The sequence below is a fragment of the Elephas maximus genome, chromosome 7 (assembly GCF_024166365.1).
Source record: "Elephas maximus indicus isolate mEleMax1 chromosome 7, mEleMax1 primary haplotype, whole genome shotgun sequence".
Taxonomy (NCBI): domain Eukaryota; kingdom Metazoa; phylum Chordata; class Mammalia; order Proboscidea; family Elephantidae; genus Elephas; species Elephas maximus.
Window position 1 is genome coordinate 86,809,015 of NC_064825.1, and position 25,985 is coordinate 86,834,999.

General features: G+C 35.2%; 1 protein-coding gene across 1 annotated transcript in view; it reads left to right on the plus strand.

Annotated features, from left to right (window-relative positions):
- The window catches only part of ELP4 (elongator acetyltransferase complex subunit 4), a 269,016-nt gene that overhangs the window by 86,731 nt on the left and 156,300 nt on the right, over positions 1-25,985 (plus strand). Inside the window, exons 4-6 of the mRNA XM_049890814.1 lie at positions 1,155-1,286; positions 6,646-6,785; positions 23,144-23,228. Coding sequence (XP_049746771.1) covers positions 1,155-1,286; positions 6,646-6,785; positions 23,144-23,228 — 357 coding nt within the window. The remainder of the gene's footprint in view (positions 1-1,154; positions 1,287-6,645; positions 6,786-23,143; positions 23,229-25,985) is intronic.

Sequence of the window (25,985 nt, forward strand, 5' to 3'; positions counted from 1 at the left end):
CAGTGGCTCCAACAGTGAGCTCAAGCATAACAACGATTGTAAGGATGACACAGGACCAGGCAGTGTCTATCGTTCTGTTGTGCATAGGGTCGCTATGAATTGGAACCGCCTCGAGGGCACCTAACAACAGCAAGATACTAATGCATTGCTAGGGATGATGAATCCAAAACTTAAATGATATAATTGGTTCCTTCTAATATTGACATAAATTTTACTGTGAATTCCTTTTGAGGTCTTTTACGAGGTAACTAAAATTTATGATAGTTAATGTATTTTACAATACTAGTTGTTTTGATTGTAAGCAAAGTAAATTTTATCTTGAAAAGTAAAAGTTGTAAGGAATTGTAAATTAGACTAATTTATAACGTAGCATAAGATTACATTTACAAATCCAGTGTCCCACATTATCTTTATGATTCTGGCTAATCAAAATTAAAACAATTATTGCATGTGCTTTGCTTCTCCAAGAAATTTATGTACTTTTTTTTTTTTTGCATTATTTCTAATGTACCCCTTCAGAAAAATGTCTTTATATGTTTTTTTTACTCAGTGGATAAGCCTTCCAAAATAGAAAAGGTAGGATTAGAATTCAGTGTCTCTTCATTTAATCAGAGATTTTAAATTCTATTTTCATTGTTAAAGAAGAGACACAAGCTTGCAAGTGCAAACTAACATTTGATATGGGCAAAATGAATGCCTTTATTCTTAGTTGTTACTTCACCCATTATTTCAGTGAATGAGTTTTTTGAATTCTAGAATTACAAACCAGTAAATAGATTGTGCACATGCTTTATTTTTACCTTGTGGCAAACATAACAGTAATTACATGTAATACGTAAGTACTAATTTGAGACTGTACTTTAAGTGTATAAATAAAAAAACAAAATGAAAATAGCTTCTCATTGTAATAACAGTTGATTTTTGTGAGGCTAGAGTAGAAATTTGAATATTTTCTTTAAATTTTTATTCATTGCTAACTCCATATTAAATAATATACCCTTTTGCTCTATATTAGAAATGTTATGCAGTTGAAACTTTGTTTCCATCAGTTTTTAATAAATTGGAAAGTTCTAGTATTGCTAACATTAAGATTTAAGGAAATTGTCATATTTTTTACCATAGATACTCAATAATGTTTCATTCTGTTTTCTCAGGAACTTCCTGCACCATTTCTTGATGATAATTGTAAAAAAGAATTTGATGAAGACGCATGTAATCATAAAACACCAGAACCTAATATTGAGATGAAAATAGCTTGGCGTTACCAGTTATTACCCAAGATGGAGGCAAGTCACCATAAAAATTATTTCTGTAATTTGCAAATGTATTTTTTTCATTTCATTGGATCTCTTGTGGCATACTTCTTATATAAAATATGTATTTGTTTATTTAGATAACAAGGTGTTTCATTTGTATTTACCAAAGTGACATATTTCTCAAAAATAAAATTATGACAAATTATTACTTTGCCAAAATAGATAATTTCATTTTTCTGTAGTCTCCGTATAGAATCCTCTATATGAGAATGCAAGGCAGAGTAAGTGAACTAATTAAACCATTTCTATCCAGCATAGTTATCTGAAATAGTCAATGTAAGCGGTGGTTCCTTGGAATTGCTATGTTTGTTCCTATATATATTTCAACCATAAAAATCCTTATATTTTCAAACTCAGCTGTCTGGTAACTTCACCTATCTAGAATAGAGTAAGTGTCAGAAGGCAAGGGAAAAATTTCTGAGACACCAAAACAGATGTCAGAAAATCTGCCCACTAAAGCTCATGAACTACATTAATGATAAAGACTTCAGGAAATCTTTTCAGAACCTGTCTGGAAGAATACATGTAACAGGCAGTTAATTTTGCACAAAGTTCTGACAAGTATTATCAACTTTCCAAGCTCACAGAAAGTGAGAACAACTAAGAGTTCCTTTAGATATTGACTTTTTTTTTTTATTATTTAATTTTGGTGAAACTATGCACAGCAGAACATACACCATTCAACAATTTCTACATGTACAATTCAATGACATTGGTTACATTCTTTACACTGTGTCACCATTCTCTCTCTACCCATATTTTTTTCACCACAATTGACTTAAACTCACTACCCCTAAACTTCTTATCTCTGCTTTAGAGTTACTATTGTCGATTTGATCTCGTACAGATAAGTCTTTAAAAGAGTGCAGTGCTCATGGTGAACATTCTTTACTGATTTAGCTAGACTGTTGTTTAAAGATAACTTCAGGAGATAATTTTTTTTCTCAGTGCAATGGATTCAGGGATTCCTTCAGTCTCAATAGGAAGTACATTGACTTTTTTGATGAATTTACTGAATGGCAGCAAGGAAGGAGATGGAAAGGTTATTAAAAAAAAAAAAAAAGCCAGTTAGGAGCCCTTTGGTGTAGAGGCAAACAACCATTACTGGCTCAGAAAATCTTAAGACAATGATTACATTTCAGCTCTGTTCATTTATTAACATTTTCATTTGACTATTCATTATTTTAGAGCACTTTAATGTTTACCAGACATTATCATAAAACTAGTTGCCATCCATTTGACCCTGACTCATGGCATGCCATATGTGTCAGAATAGAATTGTATTTTATACGGTTTTCAATGGCTGATTTTTTTAGAAGTAGATCACCGGGCCGTTCTTTCAAGGCGCCTCTAGGTGAACACACACTTTCAATTTTTGGGTAGCAGCCAAGCATGTCAACCTTTTGCATCACCCAAGGTATCCAACTGGTAAAAAAAAAAAAAGGAAAAGGACATTCTAATCCTTATAAAACATATTTCACATAATCTCTCATCTTCCATATTGACGTTATCTTTCCACAAGGACAGAAATATGTTTATGACACTCCTTAGCTTCAAATGCCTTGTTTGGTTTCTTATTCTCATTGCCCCTTCTAAATTACAGTGCCCTCCTGCCGAGCTCAGCACAGCCTCAGAATTCTTCACAGTGCTCTGAAAGGTCATTACCAGTTAATCAGAGTTAGTACGTGAGATGAAACGTGATTGCCATTATAGGCCTATGGTATAAATTACAAACTTTTCAAGATGGTGTACAGAATCTATACAATCTAATCCAAGCCTACCTTTTTAGCCTCTTCCTTCTATGTATATGAAACACTATATTCACATATCATTTGTGATTTGCTCTATGTGAATTGCTTGTGTTTCTGCTGGTAATGCTTTCACTTTCTTAATCACCTGGAGAGCTCATCCTGTTATACCATACTGAGAAGCTAGAAATGATAATTTAGACTATTTATTTGTGGTGCAGTTTTTCTCTGCAAATGTTGGTTTTTTCTAATATACTAGAGGTAGATGATGGTATTGTTTTGTTTCTCTGTTTTCCTCCTGGCCCCCCATCAGAGTTCATTTTCTTTTAACATAGTAAATTTTTAACCAACTATTCCATTTAACTCTCTTCCACAGTTGACAAAGGTAAAGGGTAGGAGCCCAGGTGGCACAATGGTTAAGAACTGCAGCTGCTAACCAAAAGGTCAGCAGTTTGAATCCACCAAGCTGCAGCTTGGAAACCCCATGGGGCAGTTCTGCTCTGTCCTACAGGGTCACTATGAGTTGGAATTGACTGGACAACAATGGGTTTTATGAATGTGAGATAGAATTTTTCAAAATGTAAAACTAAAGCAAAATGCCCTTACCAAACTGATTGAGCTAACTAGTTACTGATGATAGTTTGATTTTTTTAATACTTGTATTTTTAAGGCAAAAATAGATGCATTAATTAGATTACACACCTTAGATTATATACAGTATATGCAGCTTTTAGTTATCTTTTTAAGAGGAAATATTTTAAGCCTTTGTTTTACAATTTTAGGCCTCAAAAGATTTCTTGGCATATTTCAAAAACCTGTTTATATTTTACTGTGTTTCTTGGATAGAAAAAAAACTTGCAATTTTTTTCCTGTAAAAGTATATTTATTTTCCATTTTCATTTTTTATTGAAGGATTACAGGTTTTAATCATTAATAAATTTTTAGTGTCTACCCTGTGAATATTTCAGTAGCTATATCTAATTTTAATTTCTAAATGAATTAATAGCTTAATTGTAATTAGAAAAGTTTCAAATTTTATTTTTAAATTTTAATGAATTATTTATGTTATATATGTAAACTGTCACAGTAACAATTTTTTGCCTTGATTCATACCAAATTTGAGATTTCTATCACATTTATATTACAATTAGAAACAGTAATAGGGAGGCCAACTTAAAGAGCATACTTTGCTTCCTGGCAATTCAGCATATTTCTCTGAGTGCAGAGGACTTCAAGAGCCTTCAGTCCACTAATAAATTTATTAACTCAAACTTAAAAGAAGTGAAAAGTCTCTCTTTCTTTTTCTCTCCCCATGGCCAGTCTCCTAAAATAGATTATTCATGCTTATTTGATTCAGGTAGGCTTTTGCAAGCTTCCCTACTAGGCCTGGGAATGTGGCACATTGAGGCCTTTTCAGAGGCTTCTGCCATAGACCAGGCTTTTATTGCATGGTGTGTCATTATAGCCAAATCCTAGTCTCCACCCAGTTTGTAGGCACTCTGCGTATTCTTTTGAATCAGGAAAGGTTATCACCTACCTTAATCCATGCAGCGGCATGGATTAAGGACACCAATGTGCCCCAGGATTCTCAAAGAGGATCCTGGAAACTTCTTGTTTCTTCTTTTTTGCTGTCTTTACTAAATTCTGTTGGGCCTTAGGGGGATTTGCATCTGAAATGGGCAACCTGGTGTTTTTCTCAATGAAGACATCAGATCAAAGTTCAGTTAGTCAAGGCCTTTCTAAAACATTAAGGAGGCTTGGATTTACACAATAAAAAGATGAGCTCTAGCAGAGATTGCAGTAAAAACATTTGGAACTATAATCCAGATAAAGAATAGATTACAGGCCAAAGAACAGGCCTTGTTTAAATTGCTTTAGACTAATAACTTTACATTTAAAAACTTTATACCCTGTTTTTAAGAAATATATTTTAATGTCACATCATTTATTTTGGCTACTTTCATGGTAAATAGATAAATCATGTTTTGGGAATCATACTTCCGTACATGTTTGTTAGAAAGATTAGATTGAAGCAAATTGATATAAAAAAAAGGTCTCTATTAATGAAAATAAGTAGTATTTTATGGAGGGATGAACAGTCATTTAATCTTGAAAATAAATGTCAAACCCACAGACTGAATCTGATGTTTCTATTAGACATTTAAAATGTTTATTCCATGTTACTGTATAATTTGATGTTAGTCGGCATTTAGTTTAAAAATGCAAATATCTATGTCAAGCAAATGTCTGTTTCTTATCTATATTACAGAGTTATTGGTCACTTGGTAAAATAAATTAAGAACCTTCTGTGTATAGGTCTTCAGTTTCTGTAGAGATTATCCGGTTTTGTGTGTGTTCTAAAATTTCTCTGTTACGTAGCATTCGGGACAGTGGAAATGATGACAGTAGCACAGTTTGGATGAGGGCTTTCCCTAGAGCTGATCTAATTAGAATCGATCTGATTAGAGCAAATTGCCAACTAGAATTTGTTAGTAGTTCAGCTTTTAAGTACTTACATAATTCTAATGTGCTGAATGAAAGAAATCAGAGTCCATTCAAAGCAATATAATAATAAGGTATGTTTCTAGACTTTTACTATCATATGTGAATAATTCAGGATCGGTAGTTCAATAATTATTAGAAAGACAATTTGTTGGAAAAATTGTTAGAAAGCACAAAAGATGAAATTATCAATGAACTAATGATTATGCCAGATTTCTGATCATATGCACTCTCCCACTTAATCGTGTCCCATGTTGCTGTTTGTATTATTCTAGTACATTTTATACTGTAAGCTTAATTTTTAGTTTGTCAGAAATTTTGAATATTACAACACACACTTGTTTGTGAGAATTTAATTTTAAAATGATGCTTAGTTTGATGTATTTAAATATCTGGTTTCTTTTGGCCCCTCACCAATGAATTAATTTGTCTTAAGTTTTCATTAGTTCTTCGCAACTGCGTATTTACTTTGTCATTAAAATCTGGAATCTTAAAATTAATTAAGAATATGTGTGTTCATTTCTTGAACTATGTAGTATTGGTTAAAAAAAGAAAAAAAAAAAAGACAAGGTATTTAAATTCTTGTCAGACCCAGGGAACCACTAGAAATGAAGACTCATATGGGAGATAAAAGGTTGATTTCTAACTATAGATAGTTTAAAATAGTAAAGGTTGTTGTATGCTTCTTTGAAATTTGAGGAGCCCTGTTGGCACAGTGGTTAAAATACTCGAGTGTTAATCTAAAGGTCAGTCGGTGGTTCAAACCCATCAGTCACTCTATGGGAGAAAGATGTGACAGTCTGCTACTGTAAAGATTACAGCCTTGGAAACCCTATGAGGCAGTTCTACTCTGTCCTATAAAGTGGCTATGAGCCAGAATCAACTTGACGGCAGTAGGTTTACTTTTTTGGTTTTTATGCTTCTTTGAAACTGAGTAAGTCTATATATATCAGCTCTTATTAACATTAAGAATGTATGAACATGTCAGTGTTTTGCTGGATGTATGACAAATACATTGTAGTTTAAAAAAATAATAATAATCATTATTTTTAAAAAACCAGCATGAGTTTTCTTAACAGGCTGGACCAGTATCATCTTCAAGATTTGGTCACTATTATGATGTTTCAAAAAGAATACCCCAAGAGCTAATTGAGGCTTCAAGATGGCATGGATTTTTTCTTCCGGAAAAATTATCTTCATCTCTTGAAGTAGAACCCTGGTAAGTCAATGACCCATGTAATTCTGGTTTCAAAACTAACAGAATGCATCTACAAGGGTACATATCTTAATAATAAATGTCAGTTATTATTAAGTTATTATACTTAATAATATAGAAGAAATGGGAAAACATAGGTGACAACCTATTCCATGGCTTAATTACCCTTTTTCCCTTGATTCAATTGCAAAAATAATTGAACTAATTATTTTTAACACTTTATAAAGTATTAAATGCCAAGTCCTATAATATGTGTATATGTTTCATAGTATTTCATCATATGTGGTTTTCTTCCTTTTTTGGGCCTATAATAGTTGAACCTACTGTTAGTCTAGTTTGCAACTTGAAAGGTCTGGATATCAAACTTACAATACCTGCTGTTTTTATTTTCATAAAAATGTGGAATAGTTCTAAATCTGGGTCTTTCAGCCCTAGATGCAAATAATGCTTAATAAATACTTATGGGTAATAATAGAAGTAAAAATTATGTAAAACTACTTGCTCAGAAAGTAAAAAAATATGTTTTCCAATAGTTCCAATTTATTAAGGCTCTCTATTTCTAGTTATACTGTAAATAAAACAATCTGTATATTTTTTAGGATACTTATGGGAATTTAGGGCTTCAGAATTATACAATAAGAGTTATAAGTATTAAACCAAACTACTATGTTTATACTGCTACTAACATTTATTAAGACAGAACTTTGAAAATTATAGGACTGGGCTTTTAATACTTTATAAAGTGTTAAAAATAATTAGTTCAATTATTTTTGCAATTAAATCAAGGGAAATTAAGCCATGGAATAGGTTGTCACCTATGTTTTCCCATTTCTAGAAAAAGATACTCAAAATCACGGAAGTACTATAAAACAATCAATAACACATGTGAGGAATATGCTTCTTAGTTCAATGACGTATACAAGACCAAAAGGGCAACACCTGCCCAAAAGCAAAGACAGGAAGGCAGGAAGGGAAAGAAAACTGGATGAATGGACACAGGGAACCTGGAGTAGAAAGGGGGAGAGTGCTGACGCATTGTGGGGATTGCAGCCAATGTCACAAAACAATTTGGGTATAAATTTTTGAATCAGAAACTAATTTGTATGGTAAACTTTCTCCCAAAGCACATTAAATTTTTTTTTTTTTTTAAATCACAGAAGTGAAGTAATTTATCTGAGGCTCAGCAATTAAGTGGTAGAGCTCTAAGTCAGATCTCCCTGTGTTATGGAAGAAAGAGCACTAATAAAGGACTGAAAAACTCTAGGTTCCAATATTAAGTTTATCCCACTGCTACCCTTGGAAAAACTCAGGGAAAATTAGTATCCTAGTGTGAAGAATGGGAGAGGGGAAAACACTGCCTACTACACATAGTCTTTCATAACTTCACATTTGTGAAGCTTGAATGATTACATTGATGATGCTGGTTCCTAATTTTTGCCATCACTGTACCAAACACATTACATATAGGCCTGGGAAGTAGGTCAAAATAACTTTTCCATGATCTCTTAAATCATGAATAGAACCCAAATTCAATTTTTTCTGACTCAAAAACCTGTGTTAGTATTAATGCTGTAATGCCTCTATTCACGGAAGTACTTAAGGAAATATAAAATGTAAAGTGTGCATTAGTTATGATGTAATTAAACAAAAAATAATATGATGCTACTTTTGTAATTGGGGGAAAAATTAAGGGTGAACCTTTGTTAAGTCAGAAAGTACAGGTTTTCATTCATTCATTCAACTAAGGAGAGTTGGGAATTAACATTTGTTGAATGCCTATTCCCTGTTCATCACTATTCCAGGCATTTGACCATGGGATACGCTCCCAACAGCCTTCGAAGAGAAGTGTCATTATCCCTAATTTATAGCTGAGAAAACTTGTGGTCAGAGATGCTATGTAACTTAAGTGACTACACTGATACCCAAATCCAAACCTCCAAAACCTCTGCTCTTTTTGTCTGCACCAGGCTGGCTCCATAAACGGAGGCAGTAAATATATAGCGCACAAAGCTGGGTGCAGGAAAATTACGCCTTGATCAGCTGTGAGTATATAGCCTTATAGACTTTAAATAATATTTTTTCAGAATTTTTTTTAGAACTAACAGTTTTACACAGAATAGGAAATTTATAGATTTTAATTATCAAAGCCGTATTTTATTTCATTTCATAGCAGTTAACTGATAATTCATTTATTTCATATTAAACTTAAATGCTTAATTAAATGTAATTAAACTTTAAACAAGTAATTAAATTAATTTTGAAAATGGGTACTTTACCATGTGAGATTTATTTTAATTTATGAAAACCGTGTGCTCATTTCACTAAAATGAACTTCACTAGTTCCTTTATAAAACAATAAAGCTCAGCCTTACGGTTCTCTATATTTTTCCTATAATTAATGCTAAAGGATATAATTTTGTAATTTCTAAAGGCACTGTTGAAACATGTAAGGATTTTTTACAGTAAGAAAAACTGAAGGTCATTTGAAATTTGCAGTAACTAATTTAAAATTATTGTTAGGTTTGCCTATGGAAGTATTTATATGTACAGTTTAAACTTTCAAATTAAAGCTGAACATAAAATCCTAATGTATAAAAAATAGCGTGATAATATTATTCAGATAGTTTTGTTTTGATATTTTACTGTGATAAATCCGGATAATCTGAATCATAAAACAATGATCGGAAAATTGATATTTGATGGTAATTCTCTAGTCAAAGTTTTTTTTTTTATTTGATGTTGTTTTGAATTAAGCTTTGCTTTGGGGTTTTACTGGGTAGTAGTTTTTTTTAGGTATGCCCAAGTACAGCTGTTTCCTCATTATAAATATTTGTCATTCTTCAAGGTGGCAGCCATATCTCAGCTTCTGTATCTGTTAACATATATACTAACATACTACTTAACCTGCTACTGAATTTTTACACTAATAACTTGTGCCTTCTATGTTTGTTTACCAATCAAGCCCTCCCCCACAAGGTATTTTTGTAAGTGCCTCTATGACAATTTTTTTACATGTTGCTGAGAAAAAAAATTAGCATAGCGTACTTACAAAAATATCCTCACAGAGGGAGGGCACAGCTCACAAAAAAAACGTAGAGGTACACGTTGTTTGCATAACAATACAGTATATTACAAAATGTTACTTTTTGAATTATAGGTATGTCAGGTCTTGAGTATTAAGTTTACATACAGTTGGTAGTATATAGAATGAATTTATTTTGATACGTATCTTTGAAGTTCAAGATTTATTTTTAGTTATTTATTCTAAGTCCAGTAAAAATAGTTGCCATTGAGTCAGCTCCTACCATTGTGACCCCATGTGTGTCAGAGCGGAACTGTGTTCCACAAGTTTTTCAATGACTGACTTTTTGGAAGAAGATTGCCACACCTTTCCAAGGTGACTCTGGGTAGACTCAAACCTTTTGGTTAGCAGACTGAAACGCTTAACCATCTACACCACCCGGGGACTCCCTTATCACATTACACTGTAATTGTTTGTCTTACATCTTGTCTTCCCCTGCTCAAGCATTGGAAATCATGCTTTATTTCTTTAGTCTTTCTTTGAATCTAGGGCACAGGTGCTCAGCCAATAGTTGATAAAGGAGTGGACCAATGCATAAAGCATAGTAATAAATCAGATTTTAACACAGCCTTGTTCTTGACTCAAAGATCTAGTAGGATAAAACCAATAACTGAAATATAGCCATGTTAGAGTGTATTTTATTTCAAAAACACAGATTTCTTAGATTGGTAAGCATAGAACCACAGTATATTTCAAAGTTGGAAGTGGAAAATTCACAGTCATGAAAAAGGAATTATGGAACAGTGTTCCTATGTAAGACTGTAAGTTCAGGATAGAAATGATATAGAAGTATACTAGGGACTATTTAATAAAAGGGATATACCCTACCTACCTGTTGCTGTCGAGTCGATTGCAACTCATAGCAACCGTATAGGACAGAGTAGAACTGCCCCATAGAGTTTCCAAGGAGCACCTGGTGGATTCGAACTGCTGACCTTTTAGTTAGCAGCCGTAGCGTTTAACCACTACGCCACCAGAGTTTCCAAAAAGGATATAGTAAATTATGTATTAGTACGAATTTCAGAACTAGCAGAAAGGCAAGATGTTAGTGTAATGGGGATTTTACCTATCTGTGTTGTGTGTGCTTATCTACTGGTGATATAATTAAGATAAAAAGATAATACCTAAAATTTTTGAGAGGGGAACTATTATCCTTGACTGTAGTTTTGACCAGTGAAGAGAAATTGCTTGCTTGAATGTTTGCTCTTCTTTCTTTCTTCATTCTGTCCATTAAGGGGGCCATCAGATACACAGAGTTTAGCTGATCATATACTCCTCAGTTTGTGCATGGCACACTATGCTAATTGTTATATATGTTTTTTTGTAATTTTCCCGTTTCTTCCCTCATCTGTAATCCCAACCATCTTTGCCATTGGAAAGGTTTTTTATGTATGTCTTTCCAAACTTTCGTTCTTTAAGAAAGTTACTTGACCTCTCTCTCCCTCTCGATTCTTTCTTCCAGTCCGTCAGCAAATTCTGTCAGTTGTATTTTCAGAATGTATCCAGATCCTGATTTCTTCTCACAACCTTCTCATTTCCGTGCTAGCTTTTAAACCAAAAAATCCATTGCCATTGAGTCAATTCCGACTCCTAGTGACCCCATAGAACAAAGTAGAACTGCTCCATAGGGTTTCCAAGGAGCAGCTGGTGGATTCGAACTGCTGACCTCTTGGTTAGCAGCCAAACACTTAACCGCTGCACCATCAGGGCTCAAAAAAAAAAAAAAAAAACCACAAACCCATTGCCATTGTATCTATTCTGACTCCTAGTGACACTATAAGACAGAGTAGAACTGCCCTATAGGGTTTCCAAGTTGCAGCTGGTGGGTTCAAACTGCACGCCTTTTCGTTAGCAGCCATAGCTCTTAACCACTGCACTACCAGGGCTCCTAAGGGTTCCTAAGCCACCAGGGCTAGCTTAAGTCACCCATATTTCTTGCCAAGACTCTTAGGATAGCCTCCTAATTGGTCTCGTTTACTCTTTGATGGAACCTATATTTCTCCAAAACAGCAACCATAGTGAACATTTTAATATAGTCTGTTCAGTAGAACTTTCTACAGTAGTGGAATTTTTCTGTATTTGCTCTGTCCAATATAGCATCCACTATTTTTTAGCTACATGCAGAACCCTGGTGGCATAGTAGTTAAGAGTTCTCCTGCTAACCAAAAGGTGTGCAGTTCAAATCCATCAGCCACTCCTTGGAAACTCTATGGTCTAGTTCTACTCTGTCCTGTAGCGTCCCTATGAGTCAGAATTGACTCAGCGGCAATAGGTTTGTTTTTTTGGTTAGCCACATGCAGCTAATGAGCGCTTGAAATGAGGCTACTGAGAATGAGACAGTGAAAGCTTAATCAATCTTAATCAATTGTAATTTAATTAGGTATATGTGACTCGGAGTCCTGGTGGCTGATAACTAAAGGTCGGCGGTTCGAATCTACCAACGTGCTCCTTGGAAACCCTGTGGGGTAGTTCTGCTTTTTCCTACGGGGTTGCTATGAGTCACATCAACTCGACAGCAATGGGTTTGTTTTTTTTTTGGTTATATGTGACTAGTAAGGAGCTCTGGTGGTGCAGTGGTTAAGTGTTCGGCTGCTAACCAAAAGGTCGGCAGGTTGAACCCACCAGCTGCTCCGTGGGAGAAAGATGTGGCAATCTGCTTCTGTAAAGATTACAGCCTTGAAAACCTTATGGGGCAGTTCTGCTCTGTCCTATAGGGCGGTCGCTATGGGTCAGAAATGACTCAACGGCAGTGTATTTTTGGTGAATGTGACTAGTGGCTGTCTCATTATGCAGCTTTACAACATAAGTCAGCTCTTGTTATTATGCTGGCTCAAGCCCTCCAGTGACTTCTCATCTTACTCAGAATGATATACCCAAGTCTTAAGAGTCTTGGTCTTACATAATCTGTCAGCTACTTCCCCTCTGATCTCAGTGGGAGTTGGGGCAGGATAAAGGGAATATCAAGACTGCTTTCCAGGTTTCTAACATTAGAGCAGTGCCATTTACTAAAATAATAAACATAAACATATATTGAACAATATTTATTGAGTACCTTCTATGAACCTGAGCACCTTCTGAGTTAACATTATGCTAAACTCTAGGTATGTTGTAGTGAACAAAGCCACTGCATCCTTTGTGTAGCTTACAGTATACTGGGAAAGCAGACTAGAAAAGAAAAAAGTAAACACACAAAACCAAAAACCAAACCCACTGCCATCTAGTCAATTCTGACTCATAGTGACGCTGTAGGACAGAATAGAACTGCCCCATAGGGTTTCCAAGGTTGTAAGTCTTTAGGGATGCAGACTGCCACATCTTTCTCCCAAAGAGTGGCTGATGAATTTGAACCACTCATCTTTTGGTTAGCAGCTGAGCACTTTAACCATTGCATCACCAGGGCTCCTAAACAAACCAATAAATACGTAATTATTAATGTGATAAGTAATATAAAGAAAAGGGATATTTTCCATGGGGGAAAATAAGTTGGGGAGGCAAACTTTGAGTTATATCTGAGCGAGGCCTCTTTGAAGAGGAAACATTTAAGCAGAGACCTGAAGAATGAAAAGGCAATCATATGAAGGGTACTGGGTCAAGAAGTATTCTTGGTATAAGGAACAGCATATATACTAAGAAAGAAAAGAACTTAGTGTGCCCAAGGACCGGAAAGACCATTATGGCTAAAACAGTGAGTGATCAAAGAGATAAATGGGGGGTGAGTTTAGAGAGGTAGGTAGTCCCATATCACATGGGGCCTTGTAGGCCATGCTAATTGGTTTGAAATTTGATCTAAATTCTGTCGGAAGCCTTTGAAGGTTAGTGATGTTATTATTGTTTTACATTTCTAAAAGATCAGTCTAAAAATCCTAAAACTGAGTATAAATGTCAACAAATAAAGGGTGCCAAGACCATTCAATAGGGAAGGAATAGTCTTTTCAACAAGGTGCTTGGACAACTGGATAGCCATATGCAAAAGAATGAAGTTGGACCCCTTACTTCACACCATGTATAAAAATTTACTCAAAGTGGGCCAGACACCTAAATATAAGAGGCAAAAGTATTAAACTCTTAGAAGAAAACATTGGGATAAATTTCCTGACTTTAGATTCTTAGATAAGACACAAAAGCACAAACAACAAAAGAAAATAATAGATAAATTGAACTTCATCAAAATTAAAACTTCTGTTCTTAAAAAAAAAAAAACAAAAACCCATTGCCATCGAGTTGATTCCCACCCAAAGGACACTATAAAGAAAGTGACAAGACAACCCATGGAATGGGAGAAAGTATTTGCAAGTCATATATACCTGGTAAGGGACTTGTATCTAGACTATATAAGAACTTTTATAGCTCAGTACTAGTAAGAGTAAAGCAAATGACTTAATTAAACAATGAACAAAGAACCTGAATAGGCATTTCACCAAACAAGATACACCAACGGCCAGTTAGCACATGAAAAGATGCTCAACATTACTAGTCATCAGGGAAATATAAATCAAACCACAATGAGATAACGCCTCACACCCAGTATGATGGCTGTAATCAAAAAGCTTAGTAATAGACAAATCAGAATCCTGATACACTCTGGTGGGAATGTAAAATGGTGCCGTTGCTTTGGAAAACAATCTGGCAGTTCCTCAAATCATTAAAAGTAAAAAAGTTACCTTTTGACACATCAGTTCCACTCCTAGGTGTATACCAACAAGAAATGAAAACATGTATCTGCACAAAAATCTGTATATGAATGTTTATAGCAGCATTCATAATAGTGAGAAAGTGGAAACCCAAATGTCCGTTAACTGATGAATGGGTAAACAAAATGTGGTATATCCATACAATGAAAATCTTATTCAGCCTTAAAAAGGAATGAAATACTGGTACATACAACAATGTGGGTGAACCCTGAAAACATTACATTAAGTGAGAGAAGTCGGTCACAAAAGACCACACATTATATGATTCCTTAGTGCTGAGATGATTAGAAGGTTGGGTAGCTAAAAGTACAGAGTTTCTGTTTGAAGTAATGAAAATGTTCTAAGATTGATTGTAGTGATAGTTATACAACTGTGAGTATACTAAAAATCATTGAATTGTTTGTACACTTTAAATGATCAAATTGTGTGGTGTGTAAGTTCTACCTCGATAAAGCTGTTACCCCCGCCCCCCCCCCCCAAAAGTCATCGTTGAATTTAGCCAGCGCAGGTCATTGGTGGCCAGAAAACAGTTTCAGTGGAATGGTTGTGGTGAAAGCCTAGTTGGAGTGGGTTTAAGTAAAACTGTAAAGAGAGTAACTGGGGACCCCAAAATATTAGAAAACTCAAGGAGCTTGGTGCAGAGAAATAGGATGACCTGGAGCCAGACAGATGACAGCAACAATGAGAGGTAGTAGGAGACATAATCTAATGACTTGTTTACTTTAATAACTAGAAGAAATTGAAGTGAATTGTTTTTCAAGCTTAATTATTTTTCGTGAAGGATCCTAAACTGTCTCAATAGTATCACCGTCAGACAATGGATTGCTTAGCCTATGCATGCAATTCCTGCATACTTTTATTCTTAGTATTTTCCCAACTGTGGCCCATTATTATCTCTTGGTCATTGCCCTTCTTAGTGGCCCAGTAACATTCCTAGACGCTGTGAGTTCCCTCTTAGTTGAGCATCCGCGGTGAAGAGAATCAAACTTAGTGTTGTTAGGTGAAAAGAATCAGAGAAGAAAAATCAGGAAATGACAGCCTTTAGGGTAATAGTAATGAAATTTTTAACTCGAAAATTACTTGTGAATAGACTTCACAGTCTCTATAAACAAAAACCCAGTGCCATCCAGTCTCTATAGTCACATGTAAATTATATGCTAATATTACACGCTAATATTACTAGCTCAGCAAACTGTTTCATACAATTAGTTGAGACACTTGATATTGTGCCTACTGCTTTACAAGTGTATCTTGCTATTTTTCGTAGGTGAATACCTAAAATATACATGTAAATAGAATTTTGTTAACACAGATCACATTTTCTCATTGATTTGCATAATAAAGTCATAAATCATTCATCCTTACTTTAGATGAGTCCTAATTGGGAGTGATAACAGTTTTTCTTCCTAAGCATTTCTATCAAATAGTTAAACCAATATTTAAATACACCAGAAGTTCTTATTTTAAGAAAACAAGCATGAATCTTTTAATGAGAAAAATTTTTCTTGAACCATACAATTTTAAAGTCATAATGGACAACAGAGATTATCTAGCATAATTCCTTCACTTTACAGATAAGAAAACTTTGAGACCCAGAACAAAAAAATTAAAGAATTTGCCTCATGTCACACATTTAGCTACAGTTATTGCCACAGCTTGAACTTGAACCCAGATTTTCAGCGTATTTTTTATAGTGGTATACTAGTATCTAGTATATATTTAAAATATAGAAAGATTTATAAATCTACATTTTTTTTCAATACTGAGGTTTTTAATATGTTATACACCAAGTTAATACAAGTGGGACCTATTGGTGAAGGGCTCATAACCCATTGCCATCCAGTTGATTTCAACTCATGATGAACCTCTGTGTACACAGTAGAACTACTCCACAGGGTTTTCAAGGCTATGGCCTTTCAGAAGCAGATTGCCGAAACTATCTTCCAGAGTGTCTCTGGGTGGGTTCAAGCCGCCAACCTCTTGGCTAGTAGTCAAGCACTTAACTATTTGCACCAACCAGGGAACCTGAAGACCTCATGAGTACAGCTAAAAGAGAAGTATTTTCCTAAGAAGTATACCTGAAAACTTTCTTTGACTGTGCTAAAAGGAGCCATGTTCAAACCTCATCTGAGCCACATTAGTTATTTGAAACCACAGACTCTTCATTGAATCTGGACCTCACTCTTATCCTTTATCCTAAGATAGCCAAAAGAGCAGGTAATTTAAAGTTTTAAAATACTTGAGTTTTAAGTGCCACTTCTGTCACTTAATTGTTGTACAACCTTGGGCCAATCTCTTAACCTCTGTAGTTGTTAGGTGCCATCGAGCCGGTTCCAACTCATAGCAACACTGTGTACAACAAAACAAAACACTGCCCAGTCCTGCACTGTCTTCACAATCGTTGCTTTGTTTGAGGCCACTGTTGCAGCCACTGTGTCAATCCGTCTCTTTAAGGGTCTTCCTCTTTTTCATTGACCCTCTACTTTACCAAGCATGATGTCCTTCTCCAGGGAATGGTACTCCTGATAACATGTCCAAAAGTGAGGTGAAATGTCACCATCTTCAGTTCTAAGGAGCATTCTGACTGTACATCTTTCAAGACAGATTTGTTTGCTCTCCTGGCAGTCCATAGTATATTCAGTATTCTTCACCAACACTGTAATTCAAAGGCATCGATTCTTCTTTGATCTTCCTTATTCATTGTCCAGTTTTTACATGCATATGAGATGACTGAAAAGACTATGGCTTAGGTCATTCACATCTTAGTCCTCAAGGTGACATGTTTGCTTCTCAACACTTTAAAAAAGTCTTTTGCAGCACATTTACCCAATGTAATACATCATTTCATTTCTTGACTGCTGCTTTCATGGGCGTTGATTGTGGATCCAAGTAAAACGAAACCTTTGACAACATCAGTATTTTCCACATTTATCATGATATGGCTGACTGGTCCAGTTGTGAGGATTTGTGTTTTCTTTATGTAGAGGTGTAATCCATACTGAAGGTTATGGTCTTTGATCATCATCAGTAAGTGCTTCAATCGTCTTCATTTCCAGCAAGCAAGGTTGTTTGTCACCTGCATATCACAGGTTGTTAGTGAGTCTTCCTCCAATCTGATGCCACATTCTTCTTCATATAGCCCAGTTTTTTGAATTATTTGTTCAGCATACACACTGAATAAGTATGGTGAGAGGATACAGCCTTGACGCACACCTTTCCTGATTTTAACCTAACCCACACAGTGTCCCCTTGTTCTATTCAAATGACTACCTCTTAGTCTAGGTACGTGTTCCTTATGAACACATTTAAGTGTTCTGGAATTCCCATTCTTCACCATGTTATCCATAATTTATGATCCACACAGTCAGATTCCTTTGCATAGTCAATAAAATGCATGTAAATATCTTTCTGGTATTCTCTGCTTTCAGCCAAGATCCATCTGACATCAGAAACTGTATCCCTTGTTTCACATCCTTTTCTGAATCTGACTTGAATTTCTGGCAGTTACCTGTTGATATACAGCTACAACCATTTTTAAATTATCTTCAGCATAATTTTACTTGCGTGTCATATTAATGGTATTGTTTGATAACGTCCACATTCTGTTGGATCACCTTTCTTTGAAATGGGCACAGATATGAATCTCTCCAGTCAGTTGGCCAGGTAGCTGTCTTCCAGATTTCTTGGCGTAGATGAGTGAGCACTTCCAGCTTTGCATCACTTCGTTGAAACATCTCAAATGGTTTCTGTTAATTTCTGGAGCCTTATTTTTCACCAGTGCCTTCAGTGCAGTTTGGAAGTCTTCCTTCAGCACCATCGGTTCCTGATCATATGCTACCTCCTGAAATGGTTGAACATCAACCAGTTCTTTTTGGTACAGTGACTCTGCTTATTCCCTCCACCTTCTTTTGATACTTTTTGTGTCGCTCAATTTCTTGCCCATAGAATCCTTCAGTATTGCAACTCAAGGCTTGAATTTTTAATTCAGTTCCTTTAGCTTGAGAAATGCCAGCCCTGTTCTTCCCTTTTGCTATTCTAACTCCAGGTCTTTGCACATTTCACTATAATATTTATTTTGTCTTCTCGAGCTACCTTTTGATATCTCTTTTACTTCATCATTTTTCTCTTTTGCTTTTTAACTACTCTACTTTCGAGAGCAAGTTTCAGAGTCTCTTCTGACATCTGTATTGCACTTTTTCTTTTTTTCCTTTTCTGTCTTTTTGATGGAAACCCTGGTTGACTTGACGGCACAGGGTTTGGTTTCGGTTTTTTGGTCTTTTTCATGTATGATATCTTTGATGTCATTCCACAATTCATCTGGTCTTCCATCATTAGTGTTCAATGTGTCAAATCTATTCTTGTACAAAGTGTGACCTAGCCTCCAAAGAGGCTTAATTTTCTCAACCATAAAACGGGAATAATGACTATAGTTACCTCACAAAGTTATTTTATTAATGTTGTGACTGTGGTGCAAAAGATTTTTGAGTGTTTACTGTGCGCCAGACACTTTAATCAATTGTTGATGTAATTAAAATCAGATAGACTTGTTAAAAACCAACACATGTTGTCTATGACTAAACTTTTCATTTATCAGTCAACCCATACGCATTGTCATCAAGTCTATTCCAACTCATAGCAACTCTATAGGACAGATTAGAACTACCCCATAGGGTTTCCAAAGCTGTAATCCTTATGGAAGCCAACTGCTCCGATCTTTCTTCCCTGGAGCATCCATTGAGTTCAAACCACTAACATTTTGGTTAACAGCTGAGTGCTTTAACCACTGTGCGACCAGGGCTCATCGCAGTTATTTTCATTCCATATATACGTAATTTTATTTTTGTAATTTAGCTTTTCACAAAGAAGCCCTGGTAGGACAGTGTGTCAAGTGCTCAACTGCTAATCAGAAGGTGGGCAGTTCGAACCCACCAGCCAATTCTCGGGAGAAAGATGTGGCAGTCAGCGTCCGTAAAGATTTATAGCCTTCGAAATCCTATCCAGCAGTTATACCCTGCTACGGAAACCCTGGTGATGTAGTAATTAAGTGACCACGGTCAGCAGTTCGAATCCACCAGGCACTCCTTGGAAACCCTATGGGATGGTTCTACTCTGTCCTATAGGGTTGCTATGAATCCGAATTGACTCGACGGCAACAAGTTTGCTTTTGGCTTAAATCTTACTGTAAATGAAATCTTGATTCCTGTTACCTAAGGTTTGTTGTTGTTGTTGTTAAATTTGTTCTTTCACCACATTAAAAGGCTTTTTACCAAATTTGTTCAAACCACCAGTAATTAATTGAATTGGGTCACACAAAAATAATGAGCTTAAATCCTAACCTCTATGCCTGTGGTTATAATCCTATTTAGAATGGATCGTCTTTGTTATGTTAACGAGGCAGGGTTTATGTAGGATGTGTCTTGAGTAAATCTCTTACAAGATACAAAAGAAGAGATTAAAGAAGCAGAGATGGGGTAAGATAGATGCCCATCCACATGGAGCTTTATAGCCTTGGAAATCCTATCCAGCAGTTCTGCTATGTCCTATAGGATCACTGAGTTAGAATCGACTCCATGGTAGTGGGTTTGGTTTTCCTATACCAGTATAATTTTAAAGACAGGTTGTGGAATATCCAGATAGTTCATTTTAATATAAAAGTTGCTGAAATTATGAAAATCAGGTATTTAATGTACATGATTTGAAATGTGCTGCTTTTGAAATATGTTTTGAATAATTTGATAACCTATGACGGCACGCACTAGGTTAACCTATGTTAAATGTGCACACACTAGGTTAACCTATGTCGGCACGCACTAGGTTAACCTATGTTAAATGTGTAGAAACATAAATAAGGAAGCCCAAATCTTACTTGTAACTGTGATACGTTCTTGCGAGCTCATGTTTTATCAGTTACCAGTCTGCTTAGGGGAAACCCTGGTGGTGTAGTGGTTAAGTGTTAAGGCTGCTAACCAAAGGGTTGGCAGTTCGAATCTATGAGGCGCTCCTTGGAAACTCTATGGGGCAGTTCTACTCTGTCCTATGGGGTCGTTATGAGTCGGAATCGACTTGATGGCACTGGGTTTGGTTTTTGGTTTGGAGTCTGCTTACGGTGAGGAGGGAGTAAACATCATCAAAATCAAAGCAGTTTAATAAAAATTTTTTAGATGACAATAGAAGATGTTTATTGTCAGCAAATCAATATTATGGTAAAGATTGCTTACAAAGAAATGTATCTCATAGAGTTCAACAGGGCTTAGTCAGTTTCTTAATATCAACTAGTTCAGCTTTAAAAAATCTAATCACATGTACTCAAAATTGATATTCTTAAATGTATTGATTTTATTTTATTTTGTTATTGAAGTATTTTTTCCTAGAAAGCTATTTAAATTGCAGAAACTTACACTGTAGGTGATTGAATTGTTTTATGTCAGTGGTAAATAAGGAAAGAGATTATGATAGTTACTATAATCTACTATAGTTACTTTAATAGACTAAGAATATGAAATAAACGAGATCATGTTGGTTGAATAAATGATAGCAACTAAAAAGCTAAGAAATATTTATGTATGTAATGTTTAATAATGTGTCTTCAGATAGCAGATTTACTAATTACTTAAGACAGATATTATCACTGAACAATTTTGAGTGGAGGGAAAATGCTTAAGAAACTTTTTTGCATACATGAAATAATAGTGGTCCTTTGGTAGATACATTATTAGATTATGATGTACTGGATATATTCTCGATCTGTTCTTTAACATATACTGATACTCATCAAACAGTTGGCTGGAATTGATTTCAGAATCTGGGACCTTGACCACGTTTTACCTGCTGTGCAAAGCTAACTGACCCATATACCCCGTGCTATCGAGTACCCATATTTAAAAAAAAAAAAAAGGAATTGAATATTCTGTGTTCAAACCAGGGCCCTGAACAAGTTTGTTCTGGTTTGAACCCCTGCTGAGAACTTACATTTCTAACAAGTTCTCAGGGGATGCTAATGCTGCTGGTTAGGGACCCATTCATTCTGAGAACCACTAGTTGAGCAGTGTGTCTCAGAATTTATTATATATAAGAATCACCTGGGGATCTTGTTAAAATTTAGATTCTGATTCAGTATATCTGGGGTGGAAATGCAAATTCTCAGCATGGGTTCAAACCAGAACAAACCAGTTCAAAGCTCTGGTTTGAACAGCAGCACTGTGTTCTGAAAGTTGAGCTAGCCAGGACTAATATAAGATATAAAATAGCCACACTATTATCCTTAAGGAATATTATTATTTATAGACACATTTCCTCATACATGAAAGTGGAAAAATGTGCCCATGTAATCCACTGTATTTTCACTGAAAGTCAAGTTACTGAAAGAAGGAAGGAAATCAAGTTGCCATATGAGAAATAACCATACTGCCTTTTAAAATCATTCATTATCCATAGCTGTGTTTGTTTTGTATAGAATAGCACTCTTTTCTCTTGGTATTCTTTTTTGGTTTTTGTTAGATAGGTACTTTGGGCTAGCTGTTGCTGCTCAATAAAATGTTTAGAGATATACATATTTTAAACCACCTACCATTGATTGTGCACACTAAACAGTCTGCCACATTTCCCAACTTTTGATATTCTTTAATGTTACATGTATGCTTCAAAGTGTATTTCATTCTTTCTTTAGAGCATTTCTTCCAACCATATGATTGCTATACTTAAAATCACAGTTAAACAAATAGTTTTATATTGTTAACATCACCCACAGCCTTGACAGCATTAGGCACTTAAATGTCTATGGAATAGCTCTGCTCCAGAACGTCATTATAGTGATATTTAATGTTCAGCCATAGTATACAAGTTGCCCATTATACAGAATCTTAAATTCAGTTAATGTAAAGCAGATTTTCTTCACTCTTGCTAAATTTTCTTTGAAATGTTTCATAATATTTGTAAAATATTTTAATATGGTAACCTTAATGCTACTATTTATGTGGGAAGTAGTTTAGGTAATCTTCTTAAATTCATGTATTTTATTGTCTTTTTTAACAAAAGAAGTGATAAACAGCGAGTTTTAGTGGAGATTTTACTCACATGTCTTCATTTGTATTAAAAGATGTAGTTTTTAAATTATTATTTCATTATTTGTTGTAAGAAAATTAAAACTTTGATGGAAGATGAGCTCAGGTGATCAGGACATTGATTCAGGTGTACTTGGCATAGCAGTTCATTAACTGTGTGTTAATTATCTATGATTACTCCTGAAAAGCTATAGTGGGCATCATCTTTTAGGTTGCTTCATTAAATCATTAATTTTCTTGGCAGTAACTGAGCCTGACATAATTAAGTCGTCTCAGTCACCACAGATTTTATCTTCCCGTGATATCAAGAACACTGAGTAGCTAATAAAAGGCATTTGTAACTTATTCCCTGGATGGGTTGACTTTATATTTTAGGACTATTAAATACTATTTTGGCTCATCTGACTTTATATTTAGGTAATCAAATAAATGTGTACCTTATAATTGTTTACTTAATGTTTTACCTCGGATTTTGTATTTCCTGTGGAATAAGTCCGTTTGTGTATCTGAACCATTTCTCACCAACAGTTCTCTGGCCCATGGCTACCTAAAGCTGCTGAAGTTCATTCAGAGCATCATTTATGAGGAAGGATTTGATGGATCGAATCCCCAGGTATTAAGCACCTTCAAAGCTTTTTATAATCAGGTATACAATGTTGTTTTCAAACTCTCTAGGAGTGGACCCAGAAGGCCTTAGAGTAATCAACAGTGAACAAGCTGTTTCGAAGCACAAAAGACATAAATAAGCAGAGCACAGGCAGCCTTAGTTCTACTATTAATGCGTATATAGAGTTTTAGCTAAGTTTTCAGTGCATACAGGTAAGATAGGCACATGCATAGTCAAAATTAATTATTTTAAAATATTTATTTTGTACCATTTGGAGTTTAAATGTAGCCAGATTTTTAAAATTACTTTGAATCAGCAAGATGTACTTTCCTATCTAAATTTTTCGTGTTTCTGTCATTTAAGACTTAATTTCGAATTACCTTATGAGGAAGAATTAATTATCTTAAGATTTTATTTCTTATTACATTATGATTTGAGTTGTTTCATTGAATAAAAGATGCATTTTTATTTGCTATGTAAAAATATTTTATGACAACTATTTCTCTGTAGCTCTGTTTTTAAAAACTTCCTCCAAATTCCCACTATTAAAGATGTTCCAGTTAGTTTAACTTAAACAAAATGAGGGAAATTTTATTTCTACGTATTATGCCTTTCAGAATTCTTCCTCAGTGACTTTAATTGCTTTAGCTGCTAAAAGATTTGCATTACATTTATATTATTTTAGCAGAATTATTTCCAGAGCACCATTGTTTTTATTGAAGAAGACAGAGAAGTAAAAAATATTAGGGCATTATCAGCTGCTTCTTTTCCTGAATTCATAGATTTAAAAATATTATTGTAAACTTTACTGCTATATTTAGCATACTCTTCATGGCAAAATAAATTATTTTAAAGTTGTTAGGTGTGTGTGGTGAGACAGACATTTATTTACATTGGCTTTCATGTATGCCACAGTTTGTGACGGCCCTTGATATTTAGTACAATTTTATGTTGCTCACTGTTGGTCCGTTTTGAGATCTAGCTAAGATCTGTGGGTACCATATCTTCCCTTTGGTGGCAGTGCCTGTCTGGAGAAGTAAATTGGTCCCTGACAGACACCTCTTCCCACACACTGTGGTAACTACGGAAACAGGCATGTCATAACAGTTCCTGCAGTATAGATTGCAGAGCTGCTGCTCTTGCAGGATGATGACACATCTTCTGAGAGCAAGAAATTTTATAGAATGCAAAAGGGTAAGAGCAATAGCAAAGGAATACACATATACACATGTGCGCACACACACACATACATCCTAAGAACTCGTAATAAGTAAACGATCATTGAAATGGAATGAAGTGTTTGTTTTCTAACTTGTTTATTTGAGTATGAAAATAGCACCATTTTCAGTAAACAATTTTTTTTTTAATGGAAATTTATAGACAACAAACTGGAGCTGGTTTGGCTCCCTGAACCAGAGATTCTATCAGTTTCATAAGGATTAGACAGGGTTGAGGTAGATATTTCTATGGTGAATACCATGAATGGTTAAAAAATTGAAATTAACAATGTCATTATAAAAAAATATATTTCAAATTTGATTGGAACTAAAATATAGTCAATAAATTTCCATATCATTAAATTATAAATTGTATTGCTAAATTACCTGCTCTGTGTGTCTGTCTCGGAAACTGCATATGAGTTCAGGAAACCACAAAAATTCATCTCTCGTACGCTCCTGCAGAAAATATTTTTTCTGAGTCAAAATAATCCTCTGATATTGAAATAAATACTACTTTTTAAAAGGAAAATTTTAGAGGTCTTAAAAGCTTATAAGCAGCCATCTAAGATATTCCAGTGGTCTAACCCCATCTGGAGCAAGAGAGAGTGAAGAAAACTAAAGACACAAGGAAAAAATTAAGCCAAAGGACTAAGGAACCACAACTACCATGCCTTCCACGAGACTGAGTCCAGTACAACTACATGGTGCCCAGCTACCACCACTGACTACTCTGACAAGGATCACAATAGAGGGTCCCAGACAGAGCTGGAGAAAAACCTACAACAAAATTCTAACTCACAAAAAAAGACCAGACTTACTGGCCTTGCAGAGACTGGAGAAACCCCAAGAGTATGGCCCGCAGATACCCTTTCAGTTCAGTAATGAAGTCACTCCTGAAGTTCACCCTTTAGCTAAAAATTAGACAGGCCCATAAAACAAAATGAAACTAAAGGGGCACACCAGCCCTGGGGCGAGGACTAGAAGGCAGGAGGGGACAGGAAAGCTGGTAATAGGGAACCCAAGGTTGAGAAGGGAATGTTGACATGTCATGGGGTTGTTAACCAGTGTCAGAAAACAATATGTGCACTAACTGTTTAATGAGAAGCTAGCTTGTTCTGGAAACCTTCATCTAAAGTCGGACAAAAAAATAAATTTTTTTAAAAAATGGGCAAAGGACATGAACAGAAACTTCACTATGGAGAACTTTCGGGCGACCAACAAATACATGAAAAAATACAGTCGCCAGCCATTAGAGAAATGCCAGTCAAAACTACAATGAGATACCATCTCACCCCTGTAAAAAATGGGAATGATTGAAAAACAGAAAACAACAAATGCTGGGGAGGTTGAAACTGTTATATGCTGTTGGTGAGGTTGTAAAATGATACAGCCCCTATGGAAAACTGTGTGATACAGCCTCAAAAAGCTAGAAATAGGAAAACCATATGATGCAGTAACCTAGGTATATATACAGGAGATACAAGAGCAGTGACACAGATAGACATATGCATACCTATGTTCGTTGCAGCTTTATTCACAATAG